This window comes from Ylistrum balloti, unplaced genomic scaffold, assembly GCF_031769215.1.
Source record: "Ylistrum balloti isolate Yb309-2 unplaced genomic scaffold, AGI_CSIRO_Ybal_v1 Utg370600, whole genome shotgun sequence".
Taxonomy (NCBI): Eukaryota; Metazoa; Mollusca; class Bivalvia; order Pectinida; family Pectinidae; genus Ylistrum; species Ylistrum balloti.
The window spans coordinates 62,571-76,527 of record NW_026782371.1 but is presented as its reverse complement, the minus strand read 5'-3'; the positions used below and the strand labels follow the sequence as shown (position 1 = coordinate 76,527).

Here is a 13,957-nt window from a genome sequence, read left to right as displayed (position 1 = left end):
CAAGACTAACAGGTACACTGTTTAAATGGCATCACGTAAAACAGTAAATATTTAGACTAACAGGAACCATGGTTAAATGGCATCACATAAAACAATAGGTAGTGAGACTAACAGGTACCCTGGTTAAATGGCATCATGTAAAACAATAAAAAGTGAGACTCACAGGTACCCTGGTTAAATGGCATCACGTAAAACAATAAATAGTGAGACTAACAGGTACCCTGGTTAAATGGCATCATGTAAAACAATGAATAGAGAGCTTAGGGGCACTCTGTGGAAATGACATCATTCAAAGCAATAAATAGTGAATGTAACAGGTACCCTGGTTAATGCCATCATGTAAAACAATAAATAGTGAGACTTACAGCTACTCTAGTTAAATGGCATCATGTAAAACAGTAAAAAACTCACAGGTATCCTGATTCAATTGCACTTGTAAAACAATGAATGGTGAGATTAACAGGCATTCTATTTTAATGGCATCGTGTTAAACAACAAATAGTAAGACTAACAGGTTTTTATGCTTAAATGGCATCATACAGTTAGAAAAACACCAGAGGATACATAATCATATAAGGTGAGCTTTTATCAATGTCAACTCTAATTCTCATAGGACATCCACTAGATGAGGATTTTAGGGATAGGATCTGGAAATTTCTTTTTGATATTTTTGCTTTAGCAAACTCTTCAAAGAAAAAGTCCCTTTGACTTATTCAGGTTCTAATGTAAGAAAACCAAACTTTTACTTGCAGGTTGTGTTTACCAGTCTGGACCATGGGGGGAATGTAATGTTCTGAGTGGACAGAGAACAAAGACAAAAACACTGTCGACAGGAGATGTTAAGAAATGTGTACTGGAGAAAACAGTGTCCAGGCCGTGTGCAGGGCCTAGAGGTCAAGGTATGGTAACAACAATGACCAGCTAGTATAGTGTAGGGGTAAAGGGGTAAAGACTTACAATGATAATATTTGTCATTGGGTGTGACATGTAGATTCATATTACTCTGTTTCAATTTACTTCACATTTAAACAGTACAGAATATTTGCTGTTTAAAACAATATTTCATATGAGTGTGGTTATCATAATTTTCAGTAAAAATTTGATATGACTTAAATCAGAATTGAATATTTTTATATTTTTCATTGCTGAAGTTATCTTTAGATAGCTGTCTCTTTGTCTCTAACAGACCATGACCGTATGGTTGAATTAGCTATGATGACAATGTGTGTGGTATTTCCTAATGAATCTCACTCTACATAAATTGGCCAGTATTTAGAAGAAGCTAGCCTGTGATAACACTAGAGGCCAGGGTTCACACACTGTCACATTAGGACCAATCAAAATTGTTTACTGAACTTTGGCGAGCACCAAATGTCAAACCTCCAGAATGCCATATAACCCCTATCTTTGGATAAAATTTATAGGCCAACTTAATTTTCTGGCTGAATTATTTTGAGTTATTGGTAAATTGGGTGGCTCTTATTTGTGATGGATGACTTTACTGTTCTTGATCTCATGGGATTCCCATTGTATTACCTGATGTAGTGACTTTGTAAGGCCACCAGTATCCCAATGTTTGAATGAGTTTGGTATTGTCTCAGAATAATTGAGCCTTTTTCTCTAACTCTGACATCAGATATTAATTGATGCTCCTGTACATGTCTTGTATCTTGGTGTTAATTTCATCCTGTAGAATAGAGTTTATTCTATTGAAATGAATTTCAAAAAATGTGCTTGGTGAAAAATCTGAGGTGACATGTACTAATTAATTACATTAGTTTCTGAGTAACTGTATTGAGAAGTTACAAATGTGTTATCAGATCTGGAGTATGTAACATAAAGAACAAAATTGACATGAGCTGATTTACAATCCATGACATTTACAAGGTAAATCTTAATACGTTGGACCTGTTAAAAGTTTCTACATCTTTTGTTTGTTGATTAAACCACAGTAAATAAAATCCACAGGAAATAAAAACAGTATTCCTTTCTAAATTATAACATGATGAATTAATGTCAAAAGCAATTAACTCGGAACCTTTAAGAATATTTAAAATAAAGAATAGTTTTTAAAATGCACAAGTGAAAATTACTTGATTCATACCATTTTAAAATATTAGTATACTATATTAAAGGCAAACATATCTGATCGCAGTGGCTGCCTGTTTCTAATGCCTGTATGTTTGTTTACTGGTAGATGAAAGTTGATATCTTTTAAGTGGAGGTGAATGGAACACAAGGTTCTCAGCTTCAAGAGGTGTATTGTAGGATCATCTTTTTAAAATAAATTCACATGATTTCTCTGAAGCTGTGTACACTTGTCAATCTATATTCCTATTTTAAGAGAGTTATGTCCCTTTATCTGAAGTTTTTCAACAGACACTGGGAACCCAGTTTTGTATGCATATTCAGCCATTATCTGATATAAATGTATGACATTTATTTGGTTGTGAATGCGCTAGAAAAGTCGGGACTTTCTCGACATGTTTCCATATTTTATGAATGATTGCATTCACAAAAAGTTTTTTGTCAGTCTTATTGGTTATTATAACACATATATATACGTCTCGGTTATAAACAACTTTTACTTCAATGAATTAAAGGTTTTCACATTTTTCACATTTTGTGTGACTTTTAAAATTTCAGTTTTTGTGATTTTAAGTGTGTAATCAAATCCCAATTTATGTTATAAATAAGTGGAGATCAAGGGCTATATGTTAATACTTCATTGAATCAACTTGTTGGAGAAAAAAATAAATATTCTCAGCTTTTTCCTTTACGTCACGACTAAATTACATCTTTCTTCAACACAGAGAGGTGTTTCTTTGGACCTTGGCAAGAGTGGGAAGAGTGCCGTAATGGTGTGCAGCGTAAACAGAGAGAGGTCCTACAGGGAGGAGATCATTGTCAACGCAAACGTGTTAAAACAAGATCATGTACTGAGAACTCTTGATCAAACAGTAAAACAGATTTTATTACAATAAAAAAACACAGCTGTGATGTAAAATAAGGATGTCAGATTTTAATTTTATCATCAAAATTAAGGATTTACATAAAGAAAATATAATTATAAATTTCTGTGTTGAAATTAATTTTTTTTTTTTTTCGCCAGAAAATTTCCTTTTATAGTTTTATTGAAATGAGACTTTATAAAGAAGATGTTTTAACATTTTAGATATTTGTAGAGTTTCACAAACTGTTTTCATTGTCACTAGACCACAGACCAAAAACCAAAACAAAGTACACTGTAAATCATAAAAGCATTAATTTGAATTCTATTTTTTTTTTAAATTGACATTGAGGATTTATGATTGTGTTTGTAAATCCTGATATCCTAGACCAGTTGTAAATGGATGCTACATCCGGAAACATTTTCATACCAACTATGTGTGATATTTATCATTGGAGAATAAAATGTACAATAGTTTTGTAAACAAGGCACATCAACACAGATGAAAAGGTCTGTAATGGAGAATGGCATTTCATTTTTTTCAGATAACTGCATCAACATTTGTTTTTTGAAGTTTCCTGTGAAGAATGTCCTTTTAAAATTGTATATTTGTCATATTGATTTGCTGGAGAAGCTGTTAGACTGATGAGTGTTTTAAAGTCATATGCCCGGTATATTTTGTTTCATTTTTTTTCCAACTGTTTCTGTCATCATTTTTTTTTCATTTCACATAAAAACATATTTAACAAAACTTGCAGAAATAGTGTTTTACTGATTATTTTGGTCATTGGTATCACATTCTTTGCAAAAATGTTAAAAATTAATTTGATTGTAAGATTCAGGTCATTAGATCTTTTCACACTTAAATAGCACATCTGGATATGTTTAGAGGATTCAGTGTGTTTAAAGGGCCTACATGTTAACAATTTGAAATCTTTACTTTGATTTTAAGGAAAATTCCATGTACGAAAAATAGAGGAATATTTCCACTAAGGCCAGGTCTATGACAGATAAGTGACTATTGTGTATAGGTGTGTGTCAATTCTGATCAAATTTAATATACCAATACATTACAATATTCACTTGTCGTTCCTTTAAGTTCAGTCATCTCATATGGTGATGTAAATTATAAACTAAATCAATGTATATGGGAAGTGTCATGCTATTTAAAGGAAATTTTTCAGTTCGCATCAGAAAGTTTCCATTTGCTCCTGTTGCTTCTGAGGACATTAATATACAAAACACAAATACAGCTCTTTCCAATGTCATTCACTTGCAAAGTGTTAACTTGAGGGTTTGGCATTTACTCTTTTCCATGAGAGGTTGAGATAAAGAATCTTTCCTCTAGGATATCAGCTAAAGAATCTTTCCCCTACAAGATGAGATGAAAATTCTTTCCCCAAAGAGAAGAGATAAAAGAATCTTTCCCCTAAGATATAAGATAAACAATCTTTCTCCAATGAGATGAAATAAAGAATATTTCTCCTAAGATATTGGATAAAGAATCTTTCCCCTAAGAGATGTGATATAGAATCTTTCCCCCTAAAAGATGAGATAAAGAATTATTCCCTCCAGGTGATGGGATAAAGATTTTTTCCTCTGAAAAGTGAAACTATTTTCCCTAAGAGATGCGATATAGAATCTTAACCCGAAGAGAAGAGATAAAAGAATCTTTCCCCTAAGAGATGAGATAAAAAATTATTCACTCCAAGTGATGAGATAAAGATTTTTTCCTCTGAAAAGTGAAACTATTTTACCTACAGCTGTAAGTGAAGGTTTTTTTCAGTACCCTGTTGGCCAGTCATAAATGTTGTGTTGATGTTACAGTGACGGATAATGCTGGATGAATCTTTTTCAATTAAAAAAACAAAAGAACTGCTATAATTACTGAGATATCTATTCAACTATTGTATCTATACCATAATAGTCATATGAAAATGCATGTATATGCAAAACTATTATCTTTAAAATCAAACGTTTAGTTTAACCTTTTCTGCAAATTATCTATATATATAGATATGAGCTAGGATTGAATTTTTCAAATATGCTTACATATTGTCTTATCCAGCATAATATTATCCTTCCATTTGCTACAAATTCTACGAACATTTATCTGATGTCCTGTCAAATCAGGTCAGACTGTATTTTTATGACTTCAGTGATTATTTGTGGTGTATTGTTTTAACACTGTTTAGTGTTTTCAGGTGTAGTTGTATCATTATGATCAGCATTATTTCATGTATTTAGAGAGTCAGAAATATACATTATATAATCTGTAACAGTTTGTGACAGGGTGTGTAAATAGATTTTCTGTTTAAATCATAATACGACCACAAAAAAAATCATCACCAATAAGATGTATAGTTTAGTTTTAGTTAATGTAAACAATGTAGTAATGCTGAGGTTGTGTGATGGGCCTGTTGTTTAAACATTCATTTTGACCAACTTTAACAATTTATTTACAGTGCTTGTTTTTGTAACTAATATATAACTGAACAAAGTACATACTTCAGTGTAAGTTTCAGATTTTAAAATTTTCAACCTATAATTATCATGGTGGTTGCATTAGTTTTAGTACTAGAAAATACTTTTTGCTAGAATGTATGATTCTATGTCTCCATTCTGGTTTATCTCCCCTTGTTGGTGTAAAATGTACTTGCTTTTGCAATGGGCCCATCCTGTGTATTAAATATGTTTTATTAGGTCAAAATTGTTTGGAAGAATGTTTATGATAATAAAAAAAAATACACAAATATTGAATTGCTTGTCTGAATTTTTTGTCTTATGAGTAATTGGTTGTTTAATAAAACTTTAACAAAAGACATTTTTATGTTAATAAGTTGTAGTTATTAACACTTGTGAAAATATTTAAATTTTGGTGAGTCTATGATGAATAATAGACATACTAAACAAAAATAACAAAGGAATAACAAAGGAACACTATGTTAATACTAACACACACAGAAAAGGAACAAATTTTGGTGAAATAACAAAGGATGACAACACAGAAATAACAAAAACACACTAGAAATAACACAGAAATGGCCACTAAGAAATAACAAAGGAACCACTAGACATACTAACACAGAAATAACAAATAACAGGAACCACTAGACATACTAACACATAACAAAGGAACCACTAGACATAACACAGAAATAACAAAGGAACCACTAGACATACTAACACAGAAATAACAAAGGAACCACTAGACATACTAACAAACACAGAAATAACAAAGGAACCACTAGGCATACTAACACAGAAATAACAAAGGAACCACTAGACATACTAACACAGAAATAACAAAGGAACCACTAGACATACTAACACAGAAATAACAAAGGAACCACTAGACATACTAACACAGAAATAACAAAGGAACCACTAGACATACTAACACAGAAATAACAAAGGAACCACTAGACATACTAACACAGAAATAACAAAGGAACCACTAGACATACTAACACAGAAATAACAAAGGAACCACTAGACATACTAACACAGAAATAACAAAGGAACCACTAGACATACTAACAAAATAACAAAGGAACACTAGAAATAACAAAATAACAAAGGAACCACTAGACATACTAACACAGAAATAACAAAGGAACCACTAGACATACTAACACAGAAATAACAAAGGAACCACTAGACATACTAACACAGAAATAACAAAGGAACCACTAGACATACTAACACAGAAATAACAAAGGAACCACTAGACATACTAACACAGAAATAACAAAGGAACCACTAGACATACTAACAAAGGAACACAGAAATAACAAAGGAACCACTAGACATACTAACACAGAAATAACAAAGGAACCACTAGACATACTAACACAGAAATAACAAAGGAACCACTAGACATACTAACACAGAAATAACAAAGGAACCACTAGACATACTAACACAGAAATAACAAAGGAACCACTAGACATACTAACACAGAAATAACAAAGGAACCACTAGACATACTAACACAGAAATAACAAAGGAACCACTAGACATACTAACACAGAAATAACAAAGGAACCACTAGACATACTAACACAGAAATAACAAAGGAACCACTAGACATACTAACACAGAAATAACAAAGGAACCACTAGACATACTAACACAGAAATAACAAAGGAACCACTAGACATACTAACACAGAAATAACAAAGGATTACAAAGGAACCACTAGACATACTAACACAGAAATAACAAAGGAACCACTAGACATACTAACAAACACAGAAATAACAAAGGAACCACTAGACATACTAATACAGAAATAACAAAGGAACCACTAGACATACTAACAAACACAGAAATAACAAAGGAACCACTAGGCATACTAACACAGAAATAACAAAGGAACCACTAGACATACTAACACAGAAATAACAAAGGAACCACTAGACATACTAACACAGAAATAACAAAGGAACCACTAGACATACTAACACAGAAATAACAAAGGAACCACTAGACATACTAACACAGAAATAACAAAGGAACCACTAGACATACTAACACAGAAATAACAAAGGAACCACTAGACATACTAACACAGAAATAGAACAGAAATAACAAAGGAACCACTAGACATACTAACACAGAAATAACAACCACTAGACATACTAACACAGAAATAACAAAGGAACCACTAGACATACTAACACAGAAATAACAAAGGAACCACTAGACATACTAACACAGAAATAACAAAGGAACCACTAGACATACTAACTAGAAATACTAACACAGAAATAACAAAGGAACCACTAGACATACTAACACAGAAATAACAAAGGAACCACTAGACATACTAACACAGAAATAACAAAGGAACCACTAGACATACTAACACAGAAATAACAAAGGAACCACTAGACATACTAACACAGAAATAACAAAGGAACCACTAGACATACTAACCCAGAAATAACAAAGGAACCACTAGACATACTAACACAGAAATAACAAAGGAACCACTAGACATACTAACCCAGAAATAACAAAGGAACCACTAGACATACTAACAAACACAGAAATAACAAAGGAACCACTAGACATACTAACACAGAAATAACAAAGGAACCACTAGACATACTAACACAGAAATAACAAAGGAACCACTAGACATACTAACACAGAAATAACAAAGGAACCACTAGACATACTAACACAGAAATAACAAAGGAACCACTAGACATACTAACACAGAAATAACAAAGGAACCACTAGACATACTAACACAGAAATAACAAAGGAACCACTACAGAAATAACAAAGGAACCACTAGACATACTAACACACAGAAATAACAAAGGAACCACTAGACATACTAACACAGAAATAACAAAGGAACCACTAGACATACTAACACAGAAATAACAAAGGAACCACTAGACATACTAACACAGAAATAACAAAGGAACCACTAGACATACTAACACAGAAATAACAAAGGAACCACTAGACATACTAACACAGAAATAACAAAGGAACCACTAGACATACTAACACAGAAATAACAAAGGAACCACTAGACATACTAACACAGAAATAACAAAGGAACCACTAGACATACTAACACAGAAATAACAAAGGAACCACTAGAAATACTAACATAGAAATAACAAAGGAACCACTAGACATACTAACACAGAAATAACAAAGGAACCACTAGACATACTAACAAACACAGAAATAACAAAGGAACCACTAGACATACTAACACAGAAATAACAAAGGAACCACTAGACATACTAACACAGAAATAACAAAGGAACCACTAGACATACTAACAAACACAGAAATAACAAAGGAACCACTAGACATACTAACACAGAAATAACAAAGGAACCACTAGACATACTAACACAGAAATAACAAAGGAACCACTAGACATACTAACACAGAAATAACAAAGGAACCACTAGACATACTAACACAGAAATAACAAAGGAACCACTAGACATACTAACACAGAAATAACAAAGGAACCACTAGACATACTAACACAGAAATAACAAAGGAACCACTAGACATACTAACACAGAAATAACAAAGGAACCACTAGACATACTAACACAGAAATAACAAAGGAACCACTAGACATACTAACACAGAAATAACAAAGGAACCACTAGACATACTAACAAACACAGAAATAACAAAGGAACCACTAGACATACTAACAAACACAGAAATAACAAAGGAACCACTAGACATACTAACACAGAAATAACAAAGGAACCACTAGACATACTAACACAGAAATAACAAAGGAACCACTAGACATACTAACACAGAAATAACAAAGGAACCACTAGACATACTAACAAACACAGAAATAACAAAGGAACCACTAGACATACTAACACAGAAATAACAAAGGAACCACTAGACATACTAACACAGAAATAACAAAGGAACCACTAGACATACTAACACAGAAATAACAAAGGAACCACTAGACATACTAACAAACACAGAAATAACAAAGGAACCACTAGACATACTAACACAGAAATAACAAAGGAACTAGTAGCAATCACATACTACATTTAAGGTCATATCGCAAAACGAAACAGAATATTTCCCACAAATCATGCTGGCGACAATCAGTCTTTTCCGGAAATTTACATTGATGACATGGTGAATAAAGCACCATGAAACTTCTCGAAATATTCAGATCATCATGGCATTAAAAGTTCAAAACCACAGTCCATTCTTGTACACCTATATGAGTGTACAGTATTAACTTAGGACGTTTACACTATTGTAATAGTAAAGGTTCAGCAACTAACAGAGTCACCAATAAGCTGTCGCTATGCCCTAATCCATTATAAACGCGGAATGTCCGTACATTCATTCTCATAAACTTGTAAGCTAGGCGGTTTGTTTTACGGAGGCATGATTCCCTAATATATATAGGTAGGCTTTCCTTAAGCAAATCTAATTGCTACTGTAGATAGGAAATATAATAGTGTTTGTAGACACAATAATCAATTCATTTGATGCCTCCCACACAAATCTTCAAATCGGAATCAGTAAACACATTCGTGAGACCGATGCAACACCATCTCACTGACGAAAACGTTTATGGAATCCTTAAAAAACATCTCATCAAAATCAAATGGGCTTCCAACGGCAATGAGTGTTGGTGATTCGTTTATAACGAGTGTGTTGGGAAAGGAGGAGGGGAACACTTAACATGTTTTGATAGAATTAAATAGCAATTTGACAGGATAAAACCTTCTAAATCTAACATTAACATACTATATAGTATCAATAACGTTATGCCCTCGAATTCTTTCATTTTATCACCAGGTTTGAGGCAACTCTTTCATTCAAATGTTTGTTATTTAATGAACAGTTATCTCCCTTCCATTCTTCTGTACCCTCTCTGTAGTCGTTCACTATAGGTAGTTCATTTTTGTTATTTTCTACAGTTTGGTTCTATTTTATCATGTACGCTGCATGCTGCGTGTTTCTAGTTTCACTATTCTGTTCTTTTCGTTGATAGTTCCTTTCTCTTTTTTCCAGTATTTTTTTACATGAAGCATTTAACATTTATTTGAGAGAATTTTTTAACAATCAGTCGTTTGACCATGTCTGTCGTTGATCCAGACCTTAAACACATATGTCATCATGACCGGTTTTAAGGGGATATGGCCCAGTGATGCGATATCTTCTGGCATATCGTTGATATGACGACAAAAGAATAAATTAGCCTTTGTATATTTTTTGTGGAATTCCACAGAGTAGTTACTTTGATACTTTGAAGACAAATCATCTATAACTATCCTTTGATGTATATTGTTCAAAACGCATTCCATTCAATTTGCCTTATATGGCCCGATTCCGTATTTATGTAGCTTGCGTATGAGGCCATGTAAAAAGGTATGTAAAATCTTATTAAATGCCTTAATAAAATCCACACAAATATCAACTCCTAAATCCAACAACTTAATCCGCTCATCCCAAACGGTCAAAATTTTGAAGAGGCTCAGGACATCTCTAGTTTACAAGGTTTCATAACCTGCTGTTCATTGTAGGGTGTACCCCGGAGATACTGTACTCATTTTCGTCTGGTCGTTGCATTGTGAAGACACTGTCGGGAAAGAAGTATGCCAATTACGTCTGATTAATAGGTACCACTTCCCTTAGGGCCGCAATTCTTGATCTTGGTTTTGGCCTTTTCAGACACGTTTGGACTGTTTTAGTGCTGTTTGCTTAGTTTGCTATTGTGGATATTTTGATTTGGTATATCTAGTATTGTATACGTTCACTGTCCAATGTTCTCTCTTTGAAAGCGTTGAATTATTGAGAGAGAGAGAGAGAGAGAGAGAGAGAGGGGGGGGGGGGGGTTTGGGTTAGCATACGCTACGTTGTGGGGAACTCTCAGCAGTCTTAGGACCAACGTTATGGGGTTCATTCAGTTTGTGGGGAATTTTCTAGTTCCCCACATTTACTTATGGTATATTTTCGTGATCCTGGTGTAAATCTGAACAAAATGAGGCCAAACATGGAAAATTCCTTATAATACGTATCATGGACTATCACTTCACCGTAAACCGACTGTCTAGGAATCATGGGTAATTTCCCATTCGGTACCTCTTTGCCATTTTTCTTAGATGCTGTATTTCTTGGCGGGAAAAAATAGCGGGAAAATATATATCGCTTTATGGGGAAGAGTTACAAAAAGTCTCACTGCTATCAAGTTATCTTCCTATATAAAATACATGTACCTAAAAGTAAGAATAAACAAAATACAAATTTCAAAATAGTATATATCCGGATTTTGAAGTAATTTAATCAGTAATTGATCTAACATCAAATGTTAAATAGTAAATGGGTAGTAAGAAGCATGGGTTTGGTCAACAATTCCATAATAATCCTCCAGACACCCAATAACGCCTCTCTTCAACTTATATTTGTCCCCTTCCAATCCTTCTGGTTATAATTCCTAGTACTTTTCCTGGCTGATGTTATTTCACTCAGTACACGTTTTGGTTTATTTTGCATATGCACGTCTTCACAATACAATTTTCAAATCTTCTTTTCTGCTTTCTCGCAGCCATGAGTGTTATTGTGTTACTATTTTTTTTCTTCGTTCATACTGGGTATCAGCAGTTCGATATCATCGTCTTTTCATCGTCACATGCATATAAACTTATAACATACTCCTGTTCTTTTCTCTGTAGTTCCTAATATGGTAATTGCAATGTATTTGAAAATATTATCAAGTGATTATGACCCCAGTTCCCTTTATCTACGTACTCTGAAGAAATTTCCGTGTTTAGAGTCATACATCTCCTTCATGAACGTTGATATTCAGAGCTTCTTGCCAAAAATGACCGGACTATCGGGGGCACGATTGATGCCCCCACCTCCGTTGTTGCACTGAAAGCAAGACCTGTTCTAGAAATGGGACAGACGGATGGATGGAGGGACGGAAAGTGATACCGCATTAGAAATCCATTTTTCCATGGTTTTATGCTCAGCTATGTTATTCACGAGTTATTATTACATACAGTGCGCTTTGCTGAGAACAGAGACGTATGTAACACGCGTACGTTTCTGCTGAGAAGCACGTGATGGATATTGAACAAGTTTGACAGGTGTGTTACTGTGCACGTGCTGAATTCTGGCAGGTGTTCTGAGTAAAGCATGATTCGTACGACGTGATGTAAACAAATTGTATCGGCGACAGAGACGTTGTACAATTTTTGAGCTAAGTATAAATCGTTACCGGTACAATCGAACCAAACAACGGGAAAAGGGAGGAAGAATGATGGAAACAAGGGAATGAAGGAGGAGAAAGAGAATATCAGTTGGAGATACATTTCATCGGAAGCTTCCTGCTGGCATGCTCTCTAAATTGACAGATTGTGTGGCGATTGAAACAACTGTCGGCATTTTTATACCAGTTACAGTAACTATAAAACGCCACATGTACTGGGGAATGCATACAACATTTCGAGGATATTTGTTACAAGTCTCTTGCTCAAATCGGAGTCTTATATCACTGATTTAAATGTATTAGTCGACAAACTTCTATTTCTCGATACGTGTAAACTGAATGCCATCTACTGGAAAGGTCGTCTGAAAACTTTTTGGAAAACTAGAAAATGAAAACGGTTTTTGTTCAGAATGATTCAATCAAGCTACAATCATATAGAATTCCAACATTTAAATATATTAGATATATATATCCTTTCCATATCCTATCGTATTTATATATAATAAACACACAGAAATCGCAATGTTAAAGATATCCAAAGACATAATAGAATATACATGTATCTTTTTAATGTATAATAATGCGTCATAAAAAACATGTCTAACCAAACAGTGACTAGTGGCTTATTAGACATGATAATTAAATATAAAATGATTAGCTAAGTGTCAAAGGAGGAGTGAGGAGAGGGATGGGGCAGGGGTTAGGGTTGGGGTGAGGATCTTATTCTGTTACCTGAGCTGAATGTAGTTTGTGTGGTATAATGACTTATTCAAATTATTAATCTACAATGTAGATTGATAAAATCACTGAAATATAGTTATGTAAATACAGATGCAGAAAACTGAAAGATGTGTAGACAGATTCTTTACAGACATACCAAATTGAAAGAAGCACGAAGAGGTTGAAACTAGTTTTTAAAATGTTTCAGTCGACACATTGTGTATACCACACATATAACATGTAACTGGGACGATTAGTGAAAATCGGTGACATCTACTCATAATTTTTCCAAGCACACTCTCTCACACACACGTATGTAATACATATAGTGCGGATTACAATTTGAAGTCTTTGTGTTCTTTTAGTTACAAACATGTACTCTGTAAATGTCTCTTTATTTTCACCATATATATAGATTATATTGGTATCGCATATTTAGCCAAATATATTGCTTAACATAAGGAACTAATTGTGTCCAGATTTAAACCATGTCCATCCCTTTGTTATATACACAAACGTTTATTATATAT

General features: G+C 33.6%; 1 protein-coding gene across 3 annotated transcripts in view; it reads left to right on the top strand.

The window, feature by feature from the left end:
• The window catches only part of LOC132556909 (uncharacterized), an 87,422-nt gene extending 82,481 nt beyond the window's left edge, over positions 1-4,941 (top strand). For all 3 annotated transcript variants that reach the window (XM_060221366.1, XM_060221364.1, XM_060221365.1), the window contains 2 exons: positions 753-899; positions 2,814-4,941. In XM_060221366.1, coding sequence (XP_060077349.1) covers positions 753-899; positions 2,814-2,953 — 287 coding nt within the window. In that variant the 3' untranslated portion in view covers positions 2,954-4,941. The remainder of the gene's footprint in view (positions 1-752; positions 900-2,813) is intronic.
• Positions 4,942-13,957: the final 9,016 nt, after the last annotated feature.